This window comes from Sparus aurata, chromosome 14, assembly GCF_900880675.1.
Source record: "Sparus aurata chromosome 14, fSpaAur1.1, whole genome shotgun sequence".
NCBI classification, from domain to species: Eukaryota; Metazoa; Chordata; class Actinopteri; order Spariformes; family Sparidae; genus Sparus; species Sparus aurata.
The window spans coordinates 18,695,414-18,722,806 of NC_044200.1; the positions used below are offsets into that span (position 1 = coordinate 18,695,414).

Here is a 27,393-nt window from a genome sequence, read left to right on the forward strand (position 1 = left end):
AGACCTATAACTGAGAATCAATAAAAAAAAACCTCATCGACTTTGAGACGAGTGGAACAGATGTGAAAAACGCTGACTGATTTCCGGGTTTCAGGGTTACAGACTACACCATACGTACACTCATTAGGTCTGAAGTTACTAGAAACTAAAGTAATTGACTCAATGATGTGAGTGAATGGAAATACTCCTTTTAGAAGCATTTTTCAGCAAAATACTTGCAAAAATAAATCGAGACCACACTGCACAGTAGATGTTATTACCTCAAACACAGGACCTACATCAAAATCTTTGTCAAACTTTATTTCCACACTGTACTGTCTACATTAATCTTCAACTGTCCCATCTGTAAGTAACAGCCTGGTATTTCATAATCAGAAATATTTGACTGCTACTGAAACAATGGCCTACATGAGTATATTACATAACGCATGCATATATTAGACCGTATGTATTTTTAATCAACGATAATATTGTTACGGTGCTTTTACTGTATGATCTTCAGTTTATTTTGTGATGTTCTTATTGGCAAAAAAAAGTCACATGTCAGTGTTTTTGCATTGCATTTACTGTTTGTGATGATTTAATACCAAAAACGACAATTTATTAATCTGACGCTTTTATTTTGAAAGTGGACGCCCAACCCGGAAACGCCTTAAGAGGGGAATGCATTTCCAAACCTGCACAACCTCAACTTTACCACAATAAAAGCTCATGTCATTTAAACATTATAGGCTCTATCATGTGAGGTTTATTTATATATAGAATAAACAATAATTCTTTACATTGTGAGTGCCAATAACAGGAGTCTGGAGTTGTTCCCATGGGAACCGAACCCCCAACTCTGGCTGTCCGCCCGTCCAACTGTACAGGACCATTGTTTGTGGTTTAAATAATTTAGCCCCGGGCACAAAGTCAAGTGTGCAGAGTCCTCAGAGTCAGCAGTCGGTACAAAGGCTGACGGCCTTCCCTTCAAGATTTCCCACACAAATCCCCGTGTTGTAATCATCGCCGACTTTCCATGTCATTTTCATTTCAAATGGGCCTCTTTGGGAGCACATGCAAATTTGTGGCGCTGACCTTTCCATTCTAATCCTGTGCTGGCTGAAGGTTTCCCTCTCTCTCATCCAGGCCCCCTCCAGCTTTGAGATAAAACAAGGCAGAGGGTGTATCCCGTAGGCAAATCAGATTATGCAGTTTTGACTAACTGAGAAAACACCACAGATGTGAAGTGTAATCAACATAACTACTGCTTATTATCACTGTACCTTTATTCCTTACGTCAGGCTGCAAGAGGAAACTTTAATTTCTAGATGGTTACGTGATGCACAGTCAGTGTTAAGCTTCCTGTATTTATTCAGTCATTTTAAATAAACATACCAGAATGGTACAAAAGATGGCATACTGTCCAGTATGCACATTGTTGGTGTTCCGGATGAATTGGACAAAACTGGTTTGTTAAAAACACACTCACATGCTGACGAGGGAGCGCTCTTCCTCCAGTTTTATTTACCTTTAATACTAATACATGTAGGATTCACTAATCTGGTGTTTTCAATGTCAAAGCCTCTGATGACACAGTGATCCACCAGGGTATTGTGTGTGTGACAAGCGAAATACCAACAACATTGAGGACATGATCTGTGATATCAGAGTGAACGAACAGACATATCAACAAGTATTTATTCAGACTTGACTGTACGGAAGTTATAAATGACTATAAATATATCAAGGTGCAGTAGTTGATGAAATCTGTCATAGGAAATAAATGCAGGATTTGATCTATAGGAGAGTATTTTGGCTTTCTGCTTCATTGCTGTTGTTGTTTTTCACTGTTAATTGAAACTCAGAAAGATCATTTAAGACCCCTGTTGTTTAATTCTGGAGAAGAAATTCTAGCACTAGCACCCTTAAAACTAAAAATCCACCACATGCTTTTATTTTGTTAAACCGGTGTATACCTTTAAAGTGACACTGTCCCAGAATTTTAATATTTACAGTAAAAATTAAACTCAGAAACAGTTATTTTTCCATAACTGAATGAACATGCTGTTCTCAGAGGTAAATGAACTTCCTGAACACTGTTTGAAGCTAGAAGAGGTGGCAGGGTCCGCCACATTTTAACAAATTAAAACAGCATGAAACTGTGTCGTCCTTTAAGGCCAGCTTGTTTATTCAGTCAATGAAGATCTTTATCCTCTGAAAACAATCCTCGGTGCTGTGTTGCTTCCACGAGGATTGAGGTGGGTCACACTTTTGTGGACTAAAAACAGCAATAAAACATTTTTTAAACTCCAAATGAATGATAGAAAATTGATTAAGTGTGTCTCCAATGAAGCTGACAAAGGTCAGTCTCTTATACATGATGTGAGTCGCTAAGAACAAAGACAGCCATTGTGGCACTGTTGTCTCACCAGTTGACAAGTGGACTGCTGGAACTAAATAATGAGAAACTTTTCACCTGCACTGTACATTTTAAAACTTTACTTTACCTCGACCTCACATAGCATGACTGCTAGTGAGGAGAGGATAGTGCATGCCCAGAAATCTAATCAAGATGTTCACATATTGCCTTCAAGGTCAAGAATATAGTCGGTCAGGTGAGAATGTGCGGTTGCTTGTATACACAGAGAGTGTTTGGTAGAGAGAGACTCACACAGGCAGCGCTGAGCGGTGAGGGAATGATGGTGCCGCCCTCTGGTGGTGTAAATGTATAGCGTCACAGAGGTGTGGAGGTGTATGTTGACAGGGAGTACTGTATGCTCAGCCCTACAGAGCTGTGAGGCCCCAGAGTGCTGTCATTTTAAAGGGGCAGTCCACAATTTCTCAAAGGATGAGCACGTGAAGCAGTTTCATAATGTCTTCAACGACCTCTGATGACGTCATCGTGATTTCATCAGGGTCATGATGAGGCTTGTAACGGAAAAGCCGGTGTTGCAAACTAGAAGTGTGGATTTTGATGGATACATGCATTTCGAGGTGAGGGAGGACATAAGCAAAGGTATGATTCTGCTGCATGCTGGGAAGTGCAGGATCCAGATGAAACTGATCCGTCATAAAAATACTTATCATGCTTATCTCGATCGACCATTGTGATGGATTTGTTTTCCTCTTCATGTGGGATTTAAGAGCCTAATCAGCAACAGTAAAACCATGTGGCTGGATGGATGCAATCCTTCGGACTCTTCGATGAGATTATAAAGTCATAAAAACTGTGCATGTGTTAAAGGGAATCAACCAACAAGGTTTTGCGTTATTTGTCCTTCTTGTACCCCAGACAAAAAAGCAGCATACCCCAGCACAACTGCAGCTTAAAGGAAAAGTTCACCCAAAGATACAAATGCAGTCATTATCTACTCTGCCAAGTGCCGATCGGCAAGTCAGGTGAAGTTTCGTAGTCCACAAAACATTTCTGGAGCTTCACAGCCCAAAAAAATGCTACAACCATCTTTTAAACATTTGAAGTAGATGGGGACTTGTTTTAAAATGTAAATAACAACCAAAAATAGAAACATGAAACGGCTTCTCACAGCTTGTCCGTCATTATCCAAGTGTCTAGAAACCCTGAGTGCCCAAATGGATTTATAAAGACAATATTAGCACCCGCGATGCACAGATGGGGTGCACGCTAACGCTTTTAGCTTAACAGCTAAAGTGCAAAAGGACGTGTGGAACATCTCCTCAAATCAATTTGAGATCTCTGGGCTCCTGAAGACTCGCTTCTTTATGCTTTAAAACAAGTCCCCATCTTCTTCGGCTGTTTAGGAGAATAATCTTATACGGTTTTGCCGTGGATCTCTCCATCTTTCCATCCACAATGGGGTGAGAAGATAACAATATTTCGTTTCGGCATTTGCATTTTGGGGTGAGCTGCTCCTTTAAGCGACTTTTGTCTGGACGGACGGCAGACAGTGACGCACAAAAGAAAAAGAAAAAATACAGCAGAACCCTCCTAAAAAAACGGGTCTGAAACTAATGCTCGCGCTGACAGTCGACATGTGCACAACTTATGTTACACTGTTGCTGATTGCGCAGCGTGACGAGGCAAAAGCATTTTTATCAGAGTGATGAATCAAGATAAGCCGGGCAAAATATCTTGGAGAGAGATAAGGGGCAATTCATTTTTTAACACTCCCCCCCCCTCTCTTGACATTACACAGTCAAACAGTCTCTGCACAATGTGGATATAGTTAATAATTCATACATCCCTCCTTTTGTTCTGTTCGCTCGGAGCTCGGATGAGCAGAATTTGGGGAGGATACAAGAGATGAGCGGATGATAAAACAAAGCGGGGTGGGAGGTGGAGGAGAAGATGGCAACGACTGCAACTTTATATTGCTTTGTACCTCCTGCGTGCCAACTCCTCTTTCAACCTTTCTCCTCAGCCCCGTTATCACCTGCTCTGATAGCGTTTACTGATACTTAAGTGGTTGATGTGTCTCAGCTGGAACTTTAACCTGTGTTGCTATTATATAATTCTATTTATGGGGGGTCCCTAGACGCCTCCCAGAGGTGTCTGTACCTTTACCTGGCCTCAACTTGCTCTGTCAGCCCCTCTTCATGGTACGGCTTGCTTGTGCTGCTGCTGCTGCCTCTGCTGCCGGGACGCAAACACAGACGAGCTGCACATACTAGCACACACCAGATACACAGAGACAGAAGGAGAAACAGGCTGCCAGGGAAGGCAGGCAGGCAGGGAGACAGGCAGGCAGGCAGGCAAGGGAGGCAGACAGACGGACAGACGGAGGGAAACGCACACCACCATGGGCTGCTGTAATAGAAGGTGCGGGCTGTTAGCCGGAGCCGTGTTTGGGGCGCTGCTCGCCGTTCTGGGAGGCATCCTCATCCCTGCGGGGAACAGCATCATTGAGGGGACGGTGAAGAAGGTACGGGCTGCTCAGTTTCACCTTTTGTTTCTGAGCGCAAGGGAGTGACGGAAGGTGTGAGCGTGCTGTGCGTGTGTGTGTGTGTGGTGCAGGAGATCAAGGTGAATCAGGAGAAATGAGAGGCGTGCATTTATTTAAAAAAAGCAGCTTCAACTGGTAAACAAGAAGCTGTGCAGGGGGAAAAAAAGAAGAAGAGGAAGAAGTGTGCCTGATTTTCATCTGTGACAGGATCAGCAGCTGAGATTTGTTTTTTTCCTTTTAGAGGACATTTTTAAACGGCTGAGACCTTTTTTTTTTTCTTCTCATCACAGTGCATCCATTTCATGTAACCAGTGGGGTAGATGGCCTGCTGGCAGTCTTGAGGGTAGTTAAAAATAGACCGTCTGTGTGTCTGTGGGGTTTTAGGAAGCCGTCATCGAGAATGGAACGACAGCTTATGACAACTGGGTGTCCACGGGGGCAGCGGTGTACAGGCAGTTCTGGTTCTTCGACGTGACGAACCCAGTGGAGATTGTGGAGAACGGCGCGACTCCAGTGGTTGTGCAAAGAGGACCTTACACATATAAGTAAGTTTGATTGTTCACCTTGTTTCTTTTTTTTTTTTTTTTTTAATCATTGTGATGATGATTTTAAACATCTAAAGTAATCCCCTCTCTGCCTTCAGGACAAGATATCTTCCTAAAGAGAACGTCACATTCACTAACTTCACCGTCACCTTCCTGCTGCCCCTGGGCGCCATCTTTGAGCCCTCCATGTCCGTGGGACCAGAGGAGGACCACATCACCGTCCTCAACCTGGCTGTGGCTGTAAGTGAGTGTCAACCCACCGAGCGGTGATTCCTGACTCGACTCGGCCTCGCTGTTAATAGTTAACTGCACCTCTGTACTGCAGACGAGGCGATCGATGCCAGTTCAAGCTGTGGCGGTCTGTGCCGGGTGTCGTTGGTGTGCAACAATTCACTTTAGTGGCGGTTCCTGGCCTTTTTTTGGCTCGTGACCCTCGGTGACATGCTGTTTGTGAGCTGTGAGTTTAACCACAGGGTGATTTACACCTCCCAGGGTGTCTATTTGAGCATCCAAGCAGAAATAGTCGATTAAACATCCTCAACTTCTTAGAATTATCTTGTGGGTACCGGAACGCCTCCCGAAAATGAAGATCTTTCTTTTAATTTGAATTGCCAAGAATTGGTAAGCGGAAAAAGACTGTGTACATAATTATTTGAAGAGGGAAGAACTACTCTCCCCACTGAACACGTTTCCTCATCTCACTCTCATTTTACTCGCAGCATGTCTGAAGTTGAAATCGTGGTAAACGTAAACAGCCCAATCAGTGGATTCTGCGAGAACAGCAAGCGCCACCGATGTGAAGCGTCTAGCGTTTAGCGTTTAGCAGGGAAGCTTTCTGTGATGCACTGTGCAATTAATTATAACAGGCCAAGCCAATGTAGCGGGCTAATTTCTGCATTTTACCTCATGAGTCTTTACACATCTTTCATGAATAGGTAGCAAGCTTAACGTGAACGACAATAGCTAATGCACCGGGCTAATTTTTGTGTTTAGCACATTTTTCGTTAATGGGCTAGCATGTTATGCCGGCTCTTGTCCTGGAAGATAGCTACAATAGCTAATGTGGGCTAATCTTTGCATATTACCTTTTTCATAAATATGTAGCTAGCGTGTTAAGTCGGCAAATTGCACCGGAAGTTAGCTACAGTAGCAAAAGAAGCTGGCTAATTTTTGTGTTTACTGTGATCAGTCCCAGCTTATTTATTTGAAACATTTCCTGTTAAGTACTGTTCCTGTGAATGCTACAATAGCTAATGTAGCGGGCTAATTACTGTGTTTACTTTGATGAATCATAGCACGTTTTTCACGGAAAGCCTAGACAGGTAGCATGTTTTCCTGGCGAGTTGCCCCGGAAGATAGCTACAATAGCTAATGTAGCAGGCTAATTTCCAATGTCGCACATTTTACATGAATAAGCAGCTAGCTGGAAGTAATAACTAATGCAGCAGGCACATTTTTGTATTTAAGTTGACGACTCTGAGAATGTTTTTCAGGAAAAGCTATCTAGTCTGGTTAGCTACATTTTACATGAACAGGCAGGTTGTTAGTTTAGCTAGCAAGATGCCCAGTAAATTAGCCATAATAGCTAACAGAGTTAAATTTTGACACAGAGACAAGAGTTTGAAATTATTTATATTTAAACAAAAACAAATTACGTTTATCAAGAATCTTTCGGATGCTGATGTTGCTCGTCTCAGATCGTGTTTTGCCAGCGTCGGTGTTTTCATAATCTTCACCGTGAAGGTGGCAACTGCCAGAGTACAGAAATGATTGACAGCTGGGATGTCATAATTTCATAATGGCAGTCTTTATCTTCTGTTAATGATTTCATGATGAATGAAAGCAAGTCTGTTTGTAAGTAATCATGTAGTATAACAGTCACCACAGTCGGGCGACCACGGCAGCTGTGTGCCAAGCAGTTGTAAACGTTTGCGATGTGTATCGTTACGGGACAACACTGTCACACTGAAGACATTTGGACATTTTAATTAGCTGAGATGTATCATTTTGATTTGTTTTGTTTTTTTCCAGGGAGCTTATTCACTCACTCCGACAACGTTGCATGGTGTGGTGGAGAGACTGATAAAGAGTACCAACTCCTCGTTGTTCCAACGCCGTTCAGTCAAGGAGCTGCTGTGGGGTTACTATGACCCTATGCTGAAAGTAACGACGGGCCTATTTTCACCTGTGAGTAAGCAGCTACTATGAAGAACAAACTGAGAAATCTATATCAGTAAATATATATAGTTTTATTAAATTCAATCTATTTCCCCTTAGTACAACGGCACCTATGACGGCCCCTACACTGTCTCCACCGGAGAGGACGACATCGCTAATGTGGGAAAGATCTTAAGTTGGCGCGGAGAGGAGTGAGTCTGATTTTTGATTGGAGCGAACGACATATTGAGTCTTTAGGTTCGACAGATTTAGACATGTGAGAATCCTGTTTGTTTTTTTTTCCGTTGTGATATTTTTGGCTGGCAGGTAAAATCAGGTTAATCCGGCTGAACAGATCCGACAAGTGAGAAGCCGCAGCTGTTTCACGTCTTGACAAATTGTGTTTTGTCCAACAGGAGTTTAACGTTCTGGGACGACAAGTACTGCAACATGATCAACGGAACAGGTGAGGCTCACGCGGCGCACAACAACTTATTCTTTTATGAGCCCCTTCTTGTAATCCTCTCACCTCTTTTTCAGATGCTTCGTCGTTCGCTCCCTTCGTGGATAAGAGGAAGCCGCTCTATTTCTTCTCATCAGACATCTGCAGGTGATGAAAAGTGTCATTTCCTGTCTGATCTCGTGTCTGATCTTGTCTGGCTGTGCTTTGATGACACATTAAGTGTCGGTGATGGAGGTTTAACATCTTAATCTTGAGAAGTTGACCTTTGGACTTTCTTCTCAGTAGCCACTAGAGGTCAGAGCTTTCCAGTGCCAAAGAGCCAGAGATTACTGGAGACACGTAGGGAAGACATTTGAACTAACCTCTGTGGTTTTTCTTTTTGCCTTCAGGTCTGTGTCAGCCAGTTATGAGGACAGCCTGGATCTGAAAGGGATCAAAGTGTACCGCTACACCCTGCAGCCAAACACCCTGGCCGCCCCCAACGTCAACCCAGACAACCAGTGTTACTGCCGGGATCCGAAGGTCACCAAGAACTGCACCATGGCCGGAGTGCTGGACATCAGCTCGTGTCAAGGAAGTCAGTTTGCATTTGTTATCCAGAGCAAACAGGAAGTTGAAGCAGCCCCAGGACTGTCCTCTGATGTCTGGTTGTCTTTTTCTGAACAGATAAACCGATCTACATCTCCCTGCCCCACTTTCTCTACGGCAGTCCGTCCCTGCGAGAGTCCGTGCTGGGCCTCTCTCCCAGCCCAGAGCACCACGACACCTTCATGGACGTGGAACCTGTAAGTGCATCAAAAAACTGATCTTTTCTTTTTTTGACTTTTAGAGAACTCTGATGCTCATTTTTTGTGGTATTTTCCCACCAGATCACGGGGTTCACCTTGAGGTTTGCCAAGAGGATTCAAGTAAATATGATGTACGGACCGTCGAAGGTCATCACGTAAGTTGTACTGCATTTTTTTTTTTTTGGGGATGTTTTTAGGTACATGTTTGCTTTTTGTTACGGGAGCGAGACGAGAAGATTAAGACCACTATCGTGTTTTGTAAATGTAAAGAAAGAGAACATGATGCTGTTGACGTGTGATACCTCGTTGCTTCAGTTGTTAAATTTTTTTCTTTCATGCTTTAAAATGAGGAAGATAAAATGAAGTTGTGGACCATTGTTCTGGCTTTATACGGAGTGATATGCTAACACGTAAGCTAAGCTGTGGTGTCATTTTTTAAAATAATTTGTGCAAGGGTGCATGATACAAATTAATTTTTTAGCTGGTACCATAAATGGTACCAATAAATTGTACATCTTTGTATTTTTAAGGAAGTATAGCACCTGTAGTTCATGCACACCGTCTCCTTCATCTTCATTTTGTTGTCCTTCTTCTTGTTCTTCTTCTTGGCATATGTCTTCCTTTTTGTCTTCCTCTTCTTATTCTTCTTCTTCTTCTTCACTTCCATCTTCTTCTTCTTCTTCTTGGCCTTCTTTGTCTTCTTGTCCTTCTTCTTGTTCTTCTTTTTCTCGTTTTAATTCTTCCTTTTTGTCTTATTCTTCATCTTCTTTGTCTTCTTCTTCTTCTTTGTAAAAAATAATACCATTACGATATTACATACTAATCAGGCCAAGTTTGTTCCCCTTGGATAAAACCAGGGCAGCTGTTCCTGGTGTTTGCACTAAGATAAGCTAAGCTAAGCAGAAAGACCACCTGTCGGCCTTATATCGATCCTTCAAACATGAACGTGTTATCAATCTTCTCACCTAACGAGCAAATATTGTACAGATAAAAAAGTCTTTAAAGATAATATTGCACATTTCAATACTGAACGCCGATTAATAAACTCTTTCCCTGCAGAGTGCTTAAGCAAGTCAAGGACTACACCATATTCCCTATTGTCTGGCTGAATGAGGTAAGATAAAAAACAGAACAAAATGGATCCCTGTAGTTGTGGATCGTATAGTCTGCTAACTCTCAGCTGTGTGATGATGACGACTCTTTCTCCGTCTCTGTGTTCGTAACCAGACGGCTGCGTTGGATCATGAAACGGCGGACATGTTTAAGGAGGAGCTCTTCTCCCGCGTGGAGACGTTGGAGGTGCTACAGCTGTCGCTGCTGGGCATCGGTGTGTCTATCTTCGTCCTGTGTTTCACCATGTACTGCGTGGTGAGGTGCAGACACAGCCCCGGAAAATTCGTATGAATGAAGGCATAGCACAGTGTGTTAAAGCTGCTAAAGGACATCAAGCCTTTTGATATAGACTTGCACTTTTTTGTAATTTATAATGTCGTACCTCCTTTGATGAAAAGGGGGGGATACTGTGATTTTTCGCAAAAAGCTCAAGAGCTGAATTCCTTTGCCAAGTATTATGTTTTGATTGCAAACACTGTAACAAATAACTCAATCAGGGATTTCTCGCGTGAGAGCAGATGGAGACTCCTCTGAACCGTCAGGTTATCAATCCACACAGAGGAGAAATGAATTTGCTTGATACCCTATGGAAATATAAGATGTACGTGAATCCGATCTCATGAAAATGTTCATGTCTTTTGCTCAACTAATGTCTATAAAATGAATAAAAGCTGGAAAGTATTTTGTTTTTGTGGGGTGTTCAGAACCGATCTACGGCAGAGACCTTCCTGCTGCTGAGACAAACCTCTGCATTGTGCGCGCTGAAGAGAAACTGATTTGGTTTCCTCTTAACCTTGAGTGGCCCATAAATCAAAAGGAGTTTTTAAAACAGACTGGGGGATGATTATACTGTGGTTATGAATGGCACTTTGGTTTGTTTGGTGAGAAAGCAGTGTTTCTGCCCACCGGGAAGCCCCTCTTCGATTTTATGGGTTTTAAATGACCCTGGTTCTGCAGCCTCCCGGGTGTGTTTGAGTTTACTGTTCGGTCTGAATCTGATATGTCACACGTATACGGGAATGTTTCACTGGGATTAAAAACAGCTAAGATTTACCCCCACGTCTTTACGGCCTTGAGGTGTCTCAGGTACTGTACGCTGAGATTTAGGACAAAACAATCTGGTTTGAAAAACTGGAGCTTCCCCGTAATATCCAACCTGTGGATCATCCACGTTACGTGATGATCCTTTTTTGGAATTAATTTTTATTTTCAGTAAGATTAAAATAATAAATATCTCACTCTACGTACTGTAAAAAGGAAGCTTCAGCCATTAGCTTGCTACCTTAAATCCACAACATAACTGTAAGCTGTTTCCTGGGTTTATCTAACAAAATGTAGCTGTTAGCTGTAGCTAACAAACCACTTGGTTATGTTCAGATAATTAAACAGCTTTCTTAAGATCAGCAAAAGATCAGGCTTTGTACTTGTGTAGATTTTTTCTGTTAATTACATAAAATGTGTTGCTTTGGACCGTTTCCATATCACTCTCTAGTCTTTTTACTAAGCTAAGCTAACCAGCTGTTGGCTACCGCTTCATATTTACCCCACAGACGTGAGAGTAATGTTGATCTTCTCATTTAACTCTCAGCAAATAAGCTTTTTTTTCCCCAAACAGTGAGGCTGTTCCTTCAAACAGCAGAATGAGAATAACACACCGTGAAATCTATCAAATAGAAAAAGGGGGGATGATGTATTGGTTAATAAAAGAAAGACAAAGTCCACATTTTGAGAAATTATACTAATAAAAATGTCTGACAACAAAATGCATGGTCCTTCTGTAAAACTGGGATTCATCTGAACAGATTTATTCAGGCTATCATGACATTAATAAATAGAAATACACGTTTCATAACACTGAAATTACACCGAGTTGAAGCTGACATGATGCTGGTCGCACAGTTTTATTAAACGTGTAGCAGAGATCTGTATGAGGGAAGGTACAGCTCGAAAAAGTCTTTTTTTTTCTCTCAAAAAATGAAAATAATACTGTATGTCTCTGCAATTTGCAGATACAGTCATACTTGGTGAAATATGTTATGATATGAAATTATGTACACAATGGAAAAAAAAAACTCACACACGATCGACACAACTTTAAATTAACGGGATGAAACGAAAACAACAAAAAAGAAAAATACTCTGTACACAAGCAACAAATAATCTCTATCTACATTAACTACACTACTGAAAAAAAAGTCTATTCACATGTAACAAATGATCTCACAGACTATCCCCGCTGATTATTACTGAACTATGAGTCTACTTTGCTGTAGACAATATGAAAAATGTGGATCCAGAGGAGGATATTGTCACGTCTATGATGTAAACTCCAAGTTTAGACACTACTTAAAAATGTGCGTACCGTATCCGCTAGTTTGTTTTGCCCCGGATCTGATCCGGGCAAGGATTAAAAGACCTCTACGTTACTCACAAACTTTCTATTAACATGCGTCTGTGCTGGAAACGAGAGACGTACGATAGGATATGCAGAGTTACAGTGAGGCACGTTCTCTTACATGTAAAAATCAGAGTAATACGAATAAATATAGCAGGAGAGAGATCGTATAAGACTGAAGACTTTTCATGTTTCTACTCAGTACTGTTTTCTGTTCGGGTAACATCGGCACTGTTCTTAGAAGTAATACAGCTTAACTTGTAATATAACACTTTTTATGGGGGCTGATCGCCATCTGCGCTTTGTATGAAAAGAGCTTTTGTAGACGAGGTTTCTTTCTTTTTTTGACCTTTTTTGTTACCCAAGATGTCCTTTTGCTGATTCTGTTAGTTTAAAGTGAGTACGGAAATGTGAGAAGACTCTAATAAAACGCTAGGATAATACTTCAGAGGGCACCTAATGTCAAACATGCATCTGTCTCCCTTTTTGTTCCTTTTTTCAATCTCCTCTTTGCACCATCGTGATTTCAAATTACCTTTTTTTTTTTCTAGTGGTGAGTTAATACCCCGGCCGGTCCATTCCCCCCATCTAATATCTTCAGTACGATAACATCTCATCTCACGGTGGGTGTGTTTTTCAACTGAGACCACAGTTTATTAGTGGCGTAGCGGGGGCCACTTCAGTTTGTGACGAACGAACTCGTGGGTGCCTGTGAGTGTGCGTTAGTGTATGTCACAGCCATCTGGTCGCAGTGCCTCATGCAAGAAAAATACAGATACCGCTGAACTCTCCCCGCACCCACCTCCTCGTTTTTTTTTTTTTTTTACTGTGCGTCCGCGGCGCAGCTCTGCAGTTTGAGATGAAAATGAGGAATAGAATCGGAGGAAGGCGTGCGTCAGTCTCTGCAGCAGCAGCAGCAGCCAAGTGTCACACCTCTGGGAGGTGATTGCGGCGGTTGCGGCTCTTCCTGCGGTCCAGCAGGGGTTTCAGTTTGGCCAGGTCCCCCCTGAGAGGCCCGGGCGGCGGAGGCTGCTGCTTCTGCTGCCTCTGCTGCAGGTTCTGGAGCTCCTTCCTCTCTTTGCAGTACTGCTGCACGGCCAGGCTCTCTGCGGGGCTGAACGCCGCCAACAGGACCTTGGGGTGCAGTGAGCTGGCCCACGCCCACGGAGACTGCTGTTTGTCCGTCAGCACGCTCACCATGGCCTCGCTCAGCACTCGCAGGCGGATCTTGGCGACGGTGCGCTTGAAGCCGTTCTCGGTGGTCAGGCAGTAGTAGAGGCCCTGGTCGGACAGCTGGACGGAGCGGATGAGGAGGCCGTGCTCGGTGGAGAGGACGCGGTCGCTCAGCTTCACCTGTGGTTGGAGCAGCCACAGTAAATAAAAAAGTCCAGACAGATGACGAATCAAAAGAAAACTTCAGATTGAATACTTTAATGAAAATGATGTGCATCATGTTATCAGAATTGCAGTAACCAGATTCAAACCCATTTTTAACTACAAATGGGAGAATATCCAGTCGAATGGCGCTCATCACTTCCCTATAAATACTAATTGGTTTATGGCTACCGTTATGTGGTCTTGAGTTGGGCACCATCTTGGTTTTAAGGAGCCAGAAGCGACCATATTTGGATGAGAAACCCCGCTTTATCATCTATTTTAGCCTAAATGGGACATTAATGCACAAACTGATCTTCACTCTGTGTTGAAGAAGACTTGAAACTCGCGATTGAGAGCATAAACTCGTAAGGAAACTGCTTACTGAGGTTATAAATCAAGTAAGAAGTGGGGTAATTTTCCCATAAGCTTACATGCAATTTGACTTCTTTTTGAAACCAGTGGAGTCGCCTCCGAATGCAGGTTGGCTGTGAATGTAAGGAAACTGCTGGACTATTTTATGTTTCTCCTTGTTCCACTTATTACTGCGCTGTAACTCTACTCCTGGTCGATCCCATAACACTGGGCGAGTGGCGGGGTACGCCAATCTCACGCCCAAATCAGAATCAAATACCAAATCCGGTCTTTGGTGTCGGACCTGAACCATTCACCAAAAGCGTTGATCTAAGAATGAGACTCAACAATCAACTTTCTTCTCCAGAATTACTTAAAAAGATACATAGTGTTTCTTTGATTTTATTTAGTTTTATCGTATTTCATTTTATTTTTCATCTCTCTGAATGTCATTCTAAGGTTTTTCATTGCCTGTGTAATGACTTTGTTTGGCCTCTGTGTTTGAAAGTTGCTATACTGTAAATAAAACTGCTCATCTGAAATTTACATATGCTTCATTTCTTTGACCAATTATCTGAAGAACTCTTCGCTGCTGAAAATTTTCAGTCAAAACATTTGAAATACTGACGTCAATACTTTAAAACAGCCACGAGACTAAACTGATGCTGACTGTAAAATCAGCCAGACTTTAAGCTTTGATAAGACTCCAATGATTACACACCATAAAACTAAAGTGATTTATTTTCCATCCCCACGAGAGAAAAAGCAATAAAACGGCCGTTACTCTGAAGCGTACCCGAAAGGGGCCGGAGCCAAATCCATAAAAGAAGTGTCTTTATCAAGCCCGCTCTGTCTCTCTCTCTCTTGCCCGGCTTTTATTTAATCTTTCAAAGGGTTCAAATATTTGTCAAATGTTTCCCTGCTGACAATCGGGGTCATTAGTTAAAGATCTATATCATGTTTGATCAGTATCGCTGCTCGTCAGTGTGCTCCGCTGCCAATAAACGTGGACTGTGTCATTCCTCGCGCGATGCAAGTCCTTATCAGACGTGTGAGCTCATTTGTGATATTTAACGATGTGACCAAAACACGAGAGCAGATCCCCATAAATCAGAAAAAAAGGACATTTGGGTCGTTTTATATCTCTAAGGGGTCACCCTCGTGTCCTTGGACCCACCTCCGCTTGTTGAATACAAGCAAAGGCGGGCTGTGAGGTCGACCTTTGACCCCCCTCTTAATGTCAGACTGACCTCTTTCCGCCTGTCATTGTCCCTCTGAATGAGCCAGCGGATAGAGGCCTGGGGAGACTTGGGAAAACACTCCAGGAAGGTGGTGTTGTTTTTCACGCCGTACTGCGTCATCTCCACTGCGTTTCTGTAAGCTGCCACACACACACACAAAAACACACACACACACACACACACAGAGGCAAAGTCAATGGAGTCACGTCAGACGTCACTCGCTGACAGACGCAAACCCCACAGATGGACCCAAATCTGTCTCGAGTCCCAGCAGCGAGACTGAAATGTTGACACAGAGATTAGTCTGACACCTGCACCCCAAACCAAACTCCACCAAGATTTCTTCCCTTCCTACAGACTCACAAAACAACCCCTCAAAACGCGCAGGACCGACTCGTCTCATCCACCGCGTCGCTTTTGTCGCAGCTAAATGGTTCATCACTCAGCTGGATGTACGACAGGGCTCCCACTAATTAGTGGTAATGGCCAGATGCTTGGTTCCCAGAGCTCGAGTTAATTTAGAGACGTAAACTGTTCATGGAAATGGGACTCTCCGGGGAGCAAATCCTCTCCCCTCATTAAACCGCACCCCGCCAGTCGACTGTGTGAATCTCGGCGAAGGATGTCGTGCTTTACCTGGGCTCGCAAACCAGCTCAGACACCCCTGGACAGGCAGCAGTTGCAGCTACAGCTCTGGTGTAAACTTCTGTAATTGTCTGTGAGTCGAAATGATTTCACACTGACGGTTAACTTGTCAGTGTGGACAGTTGGGGGCAGTGGAACCTCAAGATATAATACGTAACATTTCAGGATTAACTTACATTATCCAAAATGTTCCAGCATTGTTCGAATTTAGAGAATTCCAAATTTGATTGAAATGATGATGCTTTTAGCAGAACGTTGTTAGCTTTTAGAGTAATTTGACTTTTACATATCCATAATATTATTAGTCACAAAGCCCAGTAAGGCGTTACTACCTGAACGTAAGTGTGCAGCAACATTAGCATTTGTTCAGAGCTGTGTTTTCTAAGTTAACTATTTACTTTAGTTTTAGCCTGGTTGGATTTTTGGACTAATTAGCCGTTAGCCGCTTGTCGTCGCCAGCTATATGCTAATTTTGTCTACAAAAATTGACATATTAACTCCTTAGAAATTTGTTACAGCTAGCATGTTAGCAACTGGTAGCCCATTTACACATCCTGCTGACACGTCGCAGCATTAGCGTTCATTTGGTGCTGCGTTTCTGTCCACCGGAAACTTGAAAGTTGTGTATTTACTTTGGTTTGTTTTTTGGCCATTTAGCTGTTTAGTCGTTAGTTCTGTCGGCTATCTGGTGCTTGGTAAAAACAAGCTAAAAAACACAAGCTTGAAATGTTATCACCTTATAAATTTGTTAGGGCTAGCATGTTAGCAACTGGTAGCCAATTTACACATACTGCTGACACGTAGCAACATTAGCGTTCATTTGGAGCTGTGTTTCTCTACATCTGACGAATGCAAGTTGAATAAATACTTTCTTTTAGCTCCTTTTTTTTTCTAGAACTTAATAGCTGTTAACTTTTTTTCCTCGCAGCTATTTGCTAATTTAGTCTGGTGCTGGGCAGATGGGGTATAGAGTTTGTCTTTTTAAAATCAGAGCTTTTTTTGGTAGAAAAACAACTGGTAAGGTTAATGACTGTGTAATTTGTGAGCTGTAAAATCAAAACAATTAGCTAAAAGAGGCTAAGCTGCGAGGGAAAATGCACATGTGGGTGAAAATCCTCTGTGTTCTTGTCCCGAGGAGTGATAACTTTCACACATCACACATTCATTTGCTTGTTTGTTGCTATAAAAAATATCGATTAGTGCAGCTTTAATTACCTTTCAGGTTAAATCCTCTGCATTGAGTGAGCGGATTTCCATGCATAATGTCCTGCCTTCGGCTTCTCCTAAAAAAAAGAAGACGAAAATAGCAATGAGTATAAATACACAAAAAAAGCTAAATACAGAATCTGATCCTCACATGTTCACCTCATATTAAGAGCGTGGAGGGGAGCAGCCAGCATGCCAAAACAATAAGAGGAAAATCTGACTGTTATTCCACTCAGCGGTGCACACTCATATAACAGCTTGAGGAGGAGGGCACGTAAACAGCAGACACATTTCAGAGACATTTTCCGCGCCGCGCTTTTGTTCCGCGACCAAACTAAACTTGACCTACGACTGACTGGAATTTCGAGAGACGGGCAGCTGGCCGCTCAAAGAGACCGGAGAGAGAGGTAACGGCTCGGAGGACGAGGTGTCGCTCAGACCTCTTTGTCTGTGTTATGTCTAGATGGAGGGAGGGGAAACAACAAAAGCGGAATCAGTGACAGGGCCTGGACTGAAGTGTGCGCTGAAGGAATCCAGTCGTGTGATCTTTTAGCCCTCAGAAGTCAAGAACAGCTTTTTTTCTGTTCTTGTTGAACACGGGCGTGGTGCACTGATTGATTTCACATTTGTTGTATTACTGCAGAAGAAAATTATTTGGCCCCAGAATCTGCAAGAATCAGGCAAACAGAAATTGTATACTGCACTATGCTGGAGTTTATCATAACACTGGTGAAAGTGTTGAATAGCCGCCTCTTTGAATGGCCTCCTGTCACCACTTCATAACACTGAAAAAAATTTGTTCTGGGGCTTAAAAAGCTCGTTTTTCAACACAGCCAGGAGAAGAATCCTTGGTGGACACTAAACACTCCCTCGAATGGCATTCAAAGATATCGTAATACTCCTACAAAACTGTAAACCTTTGTGTACCTTTTGCCGCTGGGGTAGAAGCGCGAGCAGCTGAGTCCGTCCCAGGCGCAGTAGGGGTCCCTGGCGAGGCAGCAGTCGGCGCAGGCCGAGCCGTAAGCGTGACAACGGTGCAGCGAGACCTGCGAGACCCCGAACTCGGAGCTGACGTACAGCTGTTGCTGCAAAGTAAACAGTTCAAATGTCAGTCCGCCCTGTTTGTCTTAATAAGTGGCCGGCTGACAGGAAAATGAGGCAGAGCGCCGAAACCATTACGGCTTATTATTTCCTTGCCTTTGGGAGGTTTGTTACGCTCAGGAGATTTCTGTGTCAGGCATTACATAGAAGCCACAGACGATTAATAACATATTAAAACAATGAAAACTGTAGTTAATGTGTGAGGGAAGCAAAAGGTGGAGGGACACTTACTTTTTTGGAGGATATTCTCAAGTTTGTAACAGGAGCTTGATTCTGAAAAGAGCACACGCAAGAATCAGCTTTTAGCCATTGCAGAACATTTTTAAATCAGAATTTTAAAAGGAATACTTGGGAACATTTGGGTGAAAATAAAACCTATTTGAGACTTTAATGATCAGACCAGTGCCACTCTCGTGTCCACAAAGTAAATATGCATCTATTGCCAGCAGCCAGTTAGCTTAGCTTGGCACAGAGATCGGAAACCCGGGGGCACGGCTAGCCTGGCTATGTCCAAAAGTAACAAAATCCACCTTCCAGCATTTCAAAACCCACCAGTGACATATAATTATTTCTTACTTGTATATTCCGACCAAAAATAGAAGTGCAAATACGACACATTTTGGTTTTTGTGGGGGGCTAAGTAAGCTAGGATGCTTGTGGTAGCTTCATATTTACAGTACAGGAATCAGACTTTCCCCAAATATTTGTTTAAAAAACAGTTTTCTGTTGAAGAAATTTCTTTAAAGCTGCTACAAGGAACTTTAATGTTGTTGATTCTGGCGCCCCCTGTGGACAAAAGTGGTACAAGCAGCCCCATCTTAGGTTATTGAAATCAGACTGTTATTTGGCCATTTAAAAGTTCCTTGCAGCACATTTCACCATCTCAGCTTTTCGCCAGATGTCCTTCTCTCTCAGCTTTCTCGTATAAATATTTTCTGTCTTTTGAGAACACTTCTCTTCTTTGTAGTCGAAGTTCAAAGCGGCCTCAGCTTTTAAGTCTGATCACAGGTCGATCAGACAGTTTAGTGATCTGAGCTGAGATAAAGCAGCATGTACAAAGAAAAGGTTCCCTCGGTGCCGATTATAAGCATGTTCCCCTTCACTCCACGCTGCACTACACTGCAGAGCGTCCATCGTCTGATTGCCACCCATCTTTTGTCTGTCGGTGGCCTTGGTGGTGTGGCCAAGTTCGCCCTCCTCCTCCTCCTCCTCCTCCCTCGCCTTTGATTTTGAGATGATGAAATTAAGAGTGGAATAAAAAGAAAACAAAAAAAAAGGCTGCTGACCTTAAACACTTCCAGCTCCTCCAGGATCAGATCTTCATGCAGGGATTGATTGCTTGGCAGCACAATCACCTTCTGTACTGTACCTTTGTCTGGGGGAGGGCAGAAAACACATGTTGTCAACACACCTCCTCGAACAAACCGTGTGAAACAGATATGACTATGGCCAGACGTGTGTGAAAAACGGGAATACGAACGCTTGAAAAAACAAACAAGCTGCGAGTCTGTTTTCCTTTACCCGTGTTTGCTTTTGAATTAGCCACGATAGCCATGTTTCCACAGCAAAATCGACTGTGGCAGCGGCAAGGATGAAAGCTCTTGAGCCCCGCGTAACTGAGGGCCCACGAGAAAGGCCGAGAAGCAACACTATCACCACCAACGTGGCTGTTCCGTCCTGGGAGTCTGAGCGGCAGAGCGGGGGAGAAGGGAGTCGTGGTAAAAAGGCTCCTGGAAGCGCCTGATAAGAGCGTCTCCCTCATCCCCTCAGACAAAGCAGCGCTTTCTCAGGCTCAGATGTGGTTAGAAAGCACATGGCTTCTCTTCAAGAAGCAGGGCAGGAGAGGCTGATAAACACAAGCAGCTGTGAGAGAGAAGGAGTCCCACGGCAGCTTCGCTGAACGGTAACGCGACCACAGGTGGACGAGAAGGCGGCATAATTAGGTGCGCCCGCACACTTATTATTCTGTTGTGCCACTGTGTTATGCGCACAGGAAGCCCTTAAGATACTAATCTAAAAAAAAACCTGTGATAAAATTTGGATTTTTATTCAATTGAGACCAGGCGCTCATGTTCTTCCAGCTGATTCAATCAAATGAAACCATAAAAGGTCAAAGTCCTCTGCTAAGACACGTCGCCTTGTCCCAACGTCTGTGATTTATTCGTGGAATAATCACTGTGATAACGAGCTACGTGTTGTGCAACGCCGTCTGAGTTTTTTCATATTGGCCATCACAACCACACCCTATCATCCAGTCTGTTATCTGTGTATCTGATAAACAGCTGTGCTGACAGAAATCCACAGAACAATCATTTACTTTTATGACAGAGTGTTATTTACGGACATTTCAATGTAAATAGCTTCTAGCTGAAACTGCCTGGTCACAGGATGAAGTCACTGTCAGTGATTCCTATTAGATGTAGACGAGTCAATATTAGCTTGTAACAAAAGTATATATATCATCAATAAAACTGTAAAATGTACAGCTTAGTGCATATCTTAGTCACAGTTCCTCTATTTAATGGCACCCTTATTAAAAAATGTGTGCTTGTGGAAAAAAGAATGTTTATTTGCTGGCATCATCATAGGCTGGCTAGCTGCATGGCTAACTGAGCTAAAAAGCTAACAGTAGCTACAGTCATGGATGTATAACAAATATATATACAGTTAGCAGTTACTGTGGTGAGAAGCTGCCCCCTATGTTTCTTGAGTATGAATTCAAGGTGACTGATTCTTACATATACCACCTTTAAGTAATAAAGAAAAACTCAAATTTTACATCTAAATGACAAATTTGACTGCTTTTCTCTGTATTTCATGTAACCGATTCATATGAACGTACATTTCCTTGTCTGTGAATATGTGTTTTCTGCTCATTCATAGAAAGAGAAAGCAATAAACCCACCAGCTCAGTGAAAATATTGACATTTTCAACGCAGTCTCACCTGTTTTTGAGCAGATCAAATAAGACAGATCACTGAAAAGATGGAGATTCAAGGTTTGGACTGTGTCTCCTGCATTGTGGTAACATTTTTAACAACAAATAACAAAATAGTAAGTATGTCAAATGACTCTAATTCTGCTTTTAATTCTCAGAAAACACTCTCAGTCTTGACTGACAGAAAAATTGACGTGGCAGATTTTACAGCCTCCATCCTTTCAAACTTAACAAAAGAAATTTCAGAAGGCATTCTTCTCTCTAGGGCGTCTGACACGTGTCAAAATATTCCTTCTCCTCCCCGTTTCTTTGTCCGTCTCTTAGTCACTGAGGAGGACGAGGCGCAACAATGCAGCAGACTGCACACTGTACAGACCCAGAAATACATTCAGAAGAAACACAGGAGAAATTTGAGCCTGGGCGGAAACTGGAGTCTCCCAGGAAACTGGGGAGGGCCTACAGTTTATGGATATACGTACATGAAATTTGAATTTACCTTAACATGCAGCACAAAATACATTATTTGCAGGCCCTGTCTACTTTCATACCTGTGCCCAGGAAGAGCACTTGGTAGTTCCCGTCGGCAGCCATGACCTGGTCCACGGCCACCGACGTGTATTTGTAGTCGGCGTTGGTCCGGACCACCAGAGGTCTCCTCCCCACTGGGTAGATGGGGTTGAACATGACCGGATGGTTCCGTACGAAGGTCACCACGTCGTCTGGGAACTCCTTTGTTGTCTGGATGTCGGGTGTGAAGGCTCCGCCCGGACACTGGAGGTGCAAAAGAAAGTGAAACCACAGGTTTCATGCTTCAGACGAATGTTAAAACAATATAAAGTCAACTATATGGACAGTTTGCTAGTAATTGGCCTGAATGCATTGAGGTTAAATATGGTGTTCCGCAAGGGTCCATATTGGGGCCTTTGTTTATTCTTGTGCATTTATTTGTTTCTTACATCCATTTGTGATTTTTTTAAGGATGTTCCTATATTTTTTAAAGTTTGCAGACGGCTGAAAATGTGATCAATATGACCTTTAACTCAGACGCTAAACACTTCAGAGTTCAAATATTTTCCAGTTACCTCAGTTAATAAAAAATGTATAAAGAAAAAAGTACTTGAACAATATTCATGTTCAGCTGCTGATTGTGTGTGACTGTTCTTTAGCTAAGTTGTCTTTCCTCTTATATTTATAAATATATGAAAAAGATTGTTTAATCATTGATGTTATTTATCCATTTTTTAAGACGGAGGCTGGTTTAACAAGCATGCTCCTCTCCTTACTGCTTTTCTGGCCTGAGATGTGAAAGTAGGTACGGTGAACATGAATACTTTATATGAACTTTGTTTTGTGAATCATGCACTAAAATAACCAGTGAATGAATGAATGAGTGGATAGCCTTGAAATGAACTCACAGTTCCGGGCCTTGGATACGGGATGCGCCCTTGGAAAGCCACCCACTGAAAGTTGGGCCCGTCTCTGTGAGCGAAGGGCCCATTGAAGACGGTGAGGATGTCGGCCATGTTGTACACACACACGGCTGAGCCTTTGAACACGGAGCTGAGGAAACAAGATGAATACTTTAATGAGACAACGGTGGGAACCTGCTACACCTTGACACCCACCCAGCTGGAATATTCTGCAGTTGTTTATCAAGGTCTCTGTTTCTGTGGATGTGCGAGGACACTTTCCTCCCTCATTGATCTGATGTGGTTTGGCTCAGCCGTTTTAAACCACACTGCTTAGCACATAAAAGAGGCTTTGTTGAATACGGGCAACAGAAGCATATTGTGTGAAGTGGAGAAGTAATAACACACAGTTGAGAGACCTCAAGGACCTCACTGTTTGGTTTGGAGGTGTTCTTTGAGCCAGGATACACCGGCTGAACCCGTATATGATCCTGAGGTAACATGTGGACGGAGCGCCTGTGGTGGTGTCACCCCGGGTTAACCAGATGAACTCAGTTTGAGATGAGAACATGTAGATCAAGTGACCAAACCACCAAATTTCCCATGTGATGCTGACTGTGACCTTTAATGAGAGTTTTAATAAGTTCTATTTAGAGATTCAGATGGAATGTGGTGCACTTCTATCGCCTTGATTTCTTTCATCAAAGATTACGATGTTAAATATTCATTATTTTAATTGTAAAAGAATTCTAAGATGTGATCAAATTCACTTCTGGTATTCATTGGATCATCTAAAATACCTATTAGCATGAAGGTGAAAACAGGGTTGTTTTTAGCTCATGAAAAGCTGACATTTTGGAGGCTTTAGCATTATGCTGTTACAAGAGTAAGGAGGGATGAGAACTGTGATTTATGGGGAATTTAGTTCCTACATTTGGCAGAACACATGGTTAAAAGAAAATAAACAAAAGGACAAAAATCCACAAAATTGGCGCCAGGTGGCCAGACTGTCGTACTATGAAATAAAGGTAAAAATGGCCAAATCTATGGTGGCCCCAAAGTGTAAATCACATTACTACTGTATATAGGAAAGACAGCGGCAAATAGCAAAACACACACACAACACACAATTGCTGTGACCACTTGGCAGGACAGGTCTTTGGAGCAAATTGTTCTATATTTGTCTACACAAAGCACTTAACAGATGCACTAAATCAGATTTTTAGGTAAACTATCTCATGCATTGAACCATTCACCACTCACATTCTGCGAGACAATAGAAAGACAACATTTGACTATATTCCTTCCTTTTTTCTCAGAAACCTGATGAACAAAGCTTGGGTTTCACCTATCTCAAAAATACAATAATAAAAATCTCTCTGCACTCAGAAATACTGCTGTGTAATGTTTCTCTGTGCTGGTGGAACACATCCAACAATACATATCATGCAAGACATAATCTAATAAGTAATGTGCTGTCGCCTGCCATCAGAGGAAATGGACATCAAAATGAAGGCCGTATGGTGAAGCCACCAGGACTGTAATTGATAGCTCATCCTCTGACTAAGCTGATCTGATGCATGACGCATGATGTCTCTATGTCAAACGCCCTCTGACAAGCACATCCCCTCCTGCTGATATCCAGTCTGTGATTAACATAACCACTGAGGCCTGCAGGAATGTTACAGTTGGCTTCATCGCCGGCAGCCTTACCTTGTGGATGTGAAGACTCCAAACACCAACAGGCCCTTGGGCTGATCGGTTTCCAGCAAAAACATACTTTCTGAAAAGGAAAACACATATGTGCACATGTAGACAAATGCACACGTGTAGTACTTTCAGCAAATTCCCTATATCCCAAAACACCTCATCCTTCAGGTGAGATTGCCAAAAAGGGATAAATAAATAACTGCGCCTGTTGATAGATGGACTGGTCTGATGGACTGAATGGAATAGCAGGTTTAAAATGCTGCGAGCTGATGTTTGTAGTTTTGTAGAGCTGATAAAGGACTGGAATAATATGCTAATAAATGACTACAGGAAAACCAAAAACAACAGATCAATTGTTATGAAAATTGATAAAAGACTAGAGGCTTAATCCAGACCAAATAAAGGAGGTTCCATGGACTGTTTGTGGAGAAAGCAATCGCTGGAAAATCTTGAAACAAAAATAGCGAGCGTTCGGGAATTAGAGTGGTCTCTGCCATTATATTTTCTAAAATACAAAGTTTTTTTAAAACTTGTTTCAAGGGGAGTAACCAGCGTATGGAGTGGTCAATGTACATAGTGAGTGAAGAATGTCGGGAGTGACTAATGCGCAGAGTGATGAGCATATAGAGTGAAATAGTGAGTGAAGAATATAGGGAGTGACCAGTGTGCAGAATGATTAGTGTACAGGTAAACAAAGTGAATGAAGCCTGTAGGGATTGACCAATGTGCAGAATGATTAGTGTACAGGTAAACAAAGTGAATGAAGCCTGTAGGGAGTGACCAATGTGCAGAATGATTAGTGTACAGGTAAACAAAGTGAATGAAGCCTGTAGGGAGTGACCAATGTGCAGAATGATTAGTGCACAGGTGAACATAGTGAGTGAATGATGTAGGGAGTGACAAACATGCGTAGTAATGCAGGGAGTAATGTCTTTAGGGGGTGACAAATGTAAGGACCCAGGAATATAGGGAATCACAAATGCATGGAGTAACTCGGTTGACAAATGTCGAGAGTGGCAAACGGAATGGCGAATGTACAGAGTAACAGGGAGTGATGAATGAAGGGTGTGACCACATTCAGAGTGATGTAAGGAGCAAAAATAAAATGGCACTTGAAAGTCATTATGTAAAGGAAATGTGTGACTTAGAAAAACTATTTTTCCTTCACTTTACTTACCTAGTTCGTCAAAATGCGTCTCGGTACCATCTTCCTCCAGGACTGAACACACCATCCTGGCCTTGAGGAAGGTGGTCCATTTGTTCACCAGACTTCGCTGTCCTCCGATGTCATTCTACAGACAAAAGCAGCACATGGGAAGAAAACATACATTTCATGGTATGGTTATTTCCTGTTTGTTTCCTGTTGCTGTCATGTTCTACTTCCTGCTCACCTGTGTTCCTAGTGTTCTGTGTGTGCCCTGTTTCCCTGATTTATTCCTTGTGGTTTTCTAGTTAGTCTTCAGTTTTGTATTTTCTCATTGGACTCTCCTTTGCCCATCTTTTGATACTTGCTTTTTGGATTCTGCTCATTAAAGTTTGCTTTTTTTTCCAACCTAGCTGCCTCTGTGTGTCAGCATTTGGGTCCTATTTCCAACTGTGACAGTCTATTCAGGCAAAGACAAAGGCACTCACTGGACACACTCTGGCCACCATGGTGTGGATATTTTTAGTGTTTCCACTGTTATCCGTCAGCCTCTCGCGGAAGAAGAAATACAATTTGGCATCATTAGGGTCTGTCCCGTCTGGTATCAGGTGGGCGTCAACGAAGATTGGCTCTAAATGACAGAAAGGAATACATGGAAACTTCAAAAATTCACAGCAGTAAATATTTGTCTCATTTATTAGGTTTTTTTGAGAATATTTGTGCTCTCACCACTCAGCCACTTAGAGTTGTGCTGGTCTGTCCGCACTGCGTTTCTCTTGGTCAGGCTCCTGAAGATGGCAGCATCAGTCCCCATGAAGTCAATGTACATGCCAGAGAACAGCTCCTGGTCTTAAAACAGATGACAATACACCAATGTGTTATCCATAAAGTTGAGATTGTTTTATAAGTGGGTGTACAGTCTGTGTGTGTCCTGCTACTAATAGAGAATGTATGCTCTCCATGGCTTTTTATCATTCCTTTACTCTCACTTCATCATCCATTAGTTCCAGACCATCTGTTTTGGAGGATGGCGGGGCAAGTTAAGGGAGGATTAGGGGAATGTGGCCTGTATCCAAACTGGCTTGCTAAGGAGCGAGTGACGACAGCATTCAGACGACCACAAAGAGTCCAAAACATGCGGATGGGGAATATGAAGCACAGATTTGTATCAAGCCCGGACACCGCCTCTGATTGTCCTTCAAGGCTCGCTCTCTGTTGCCACAGCTTTGTGACCTCGACTCCATTTGGCAGAGCACCTTCCTTCCTACTCCCTTCAGGGTTATTCCACCCTCCCCTCTCTGGTTCCCTCCTTGGCATCTCTGAAGGCGCTCACTAGCTGGCAAAGCTGCTGCTGACATGGCCATGCTCAGGTGTCAGAACGCAGCGCTGGGGGTGCAATGTGCCGCCTTTAGTGGTGTCAACAGCAATCCTACACCCCCTGGCCAATAAGACATCAAAAGAGAGAACTGGGAAGAGGGAACGGCCTGAGTTGAATGAGATACTGCATTAGTCTTGAATTAAACCCTCTTTTAGTGCAAATAATCTGTGTTACTGTAGTATGAATTTCTCATTAGTATATGACGGTTCTTACATTTCATATTAATGGAATCTAAGCCTTTATGTTGGGGTTTCTCATGGCAGGGGCTGACTGACATTTAAAGGATAGCATTGCTGGGATACGCACTGTCAAGTTCCATGGTACACTACTGACTGGGACATGTGATATCATTGAATGACATGCTTGGTTGGTTTTGAATGTTGGCAATTTAATATGTCAGATGAGCTCTATCTAAGGAGTGTGGTCGAGCTGGCATTTGCTGTATCTCGTCATGGATACAGCTGTGGTGTGATGCGGTTGAGTCATGAATGGAGGGATAAGCATAGGGAGTGACGGACGAGGAGAAAT

At 42.7% G+C, this 27,393-nt stretch overlaps 2 protein-coding genes across 4 annotated transcripts in view; one reads left to right on the forward strand and one right to left on the reverse strand.

Annotated features, from left to right (window-relative positions):
• The first annotated feature begins 4,524 nt into the window (after positions 1 to 4,524).
• On the forward strand, positions 4,525 to 10,651 carry cd36 (CD36 molecule (CD36 blood group)). The gene is made up of 12 exons (XM_030440140.1): positions 4,525 to 4,883; positions 5,289 to 5,449; positions 5,548 to 5,689; positions 7,481 to 7,636; positions 7,727 to 7,818; positions 8,023 to 8,072; positions 8,147 to 8,216; positions 8,459 to 8,646; positions 8,736 to 8,854; positions 8,939 to 9,012; positions 9,917 to 9,971; positions 10,085 to 10,651. The coding sequence occupies exons 1-12, from the start codon at positions 4,761 to 4,763 to the stop codon at positions 10,259 to 10,261; spliced, it is 1,407 nt and encodes a 468-aa protein (XP_030296000.1). The 5' UTR covers positions 4,525 to 4,760; the 3' UTR covers positions 10,262 to 10,651.
• A 1,103-nt stretch (positions 10,652 to 11,754) lies between these two features.
• sema3c (sema domain, immunoglobulin domain (Ig), short basic domain, secreted, (semaphorin) 3C) overlaps positions 11,755 to 27,393 on the reverse strand; it is a 46,897-nt gene continuing 31,258 nt past the window's right edge. For 2 of the 3 annotated variants that reach the window (XM_030440137.1, XM_030440136.1), the window contains exons 7-18: positions 26,217 to 26,336; positions 25,976 to 26,118; positions 25,521 to 25,635; positions 24,347 to 24,416; positions 22,640 to 22,784; positions 21,773 to 21,995; positions 19,573 to 19,661; positions 18,518 to 18,559; positions 18,113 to 18,270; positions 17,195 to 17,262; positions 15,344 to 15,474; positions 13,293 to 13,718 (exon numbers count right to left, since the gene is read on the reverse strand). In XM_030440137.1, coding sequence (XP_030295997.1) covers positions 13,293 to 13,718; positions 15,344 to 15,474; positions 17,195 to 17,262; positions 18,113 to 18,270; positions 18,518 to 18,559; positions 19,573 to 19,661; positions 21,773 to 21,995; positions 22,640 to 22,784; positions 24,347 to 24,416; positions 25,521 to 25,635; positions 25,976 to 26,118; positions 26,217 to 26,336 — 1,730 coding nt within the window. Of the gene's footprint in view, positions 13,719 to 15,343; positions 15,475 to 17,194; positions 17,263 to 18,112; positions 18,271 to 18,517; positions 18,560 to 19,572; positions 19,662 to 21,772; positions 21,996 to 22,639; positions 22,785 to 24,346; positions 24,417 to 25,520; positions 25,636 to 25,975; positions 26,119 to 26,216; positions 26,337 to 27,393 lie in introns of all 3 variants that reach the window. The other variant, XM_030440139.1, reaches the window with a different exon arrangement.

What these genes read in the sequence shown, in the direction of transcription:
- cd36 (XM_030440140.1), top strand. Translation starts at nt 4,761, where the DNA reads ATGGGCTGCTGTAATAGAAGGTGCGGGCTGTTAGCCGGAGCCGTGTTT. An exon ending in AGAGGACCTTACACATATAA is followed by an intron (nt 5,450 to 5,547) that starts GTAAGTTTGATT and finishes CTCTGCCTTCAG; the next exon opens with GACAAGATATCTTCCTAAAG. An exon ending in TTAAGTTGGCGCGGAGAGGA is followed by an intron (nt 7,819 to 8,022) that starts GTGAGTCTGATT and finishes TTTGTCCAACAG; the next exon opens with GAGTTTAACGTTCTGGGACG.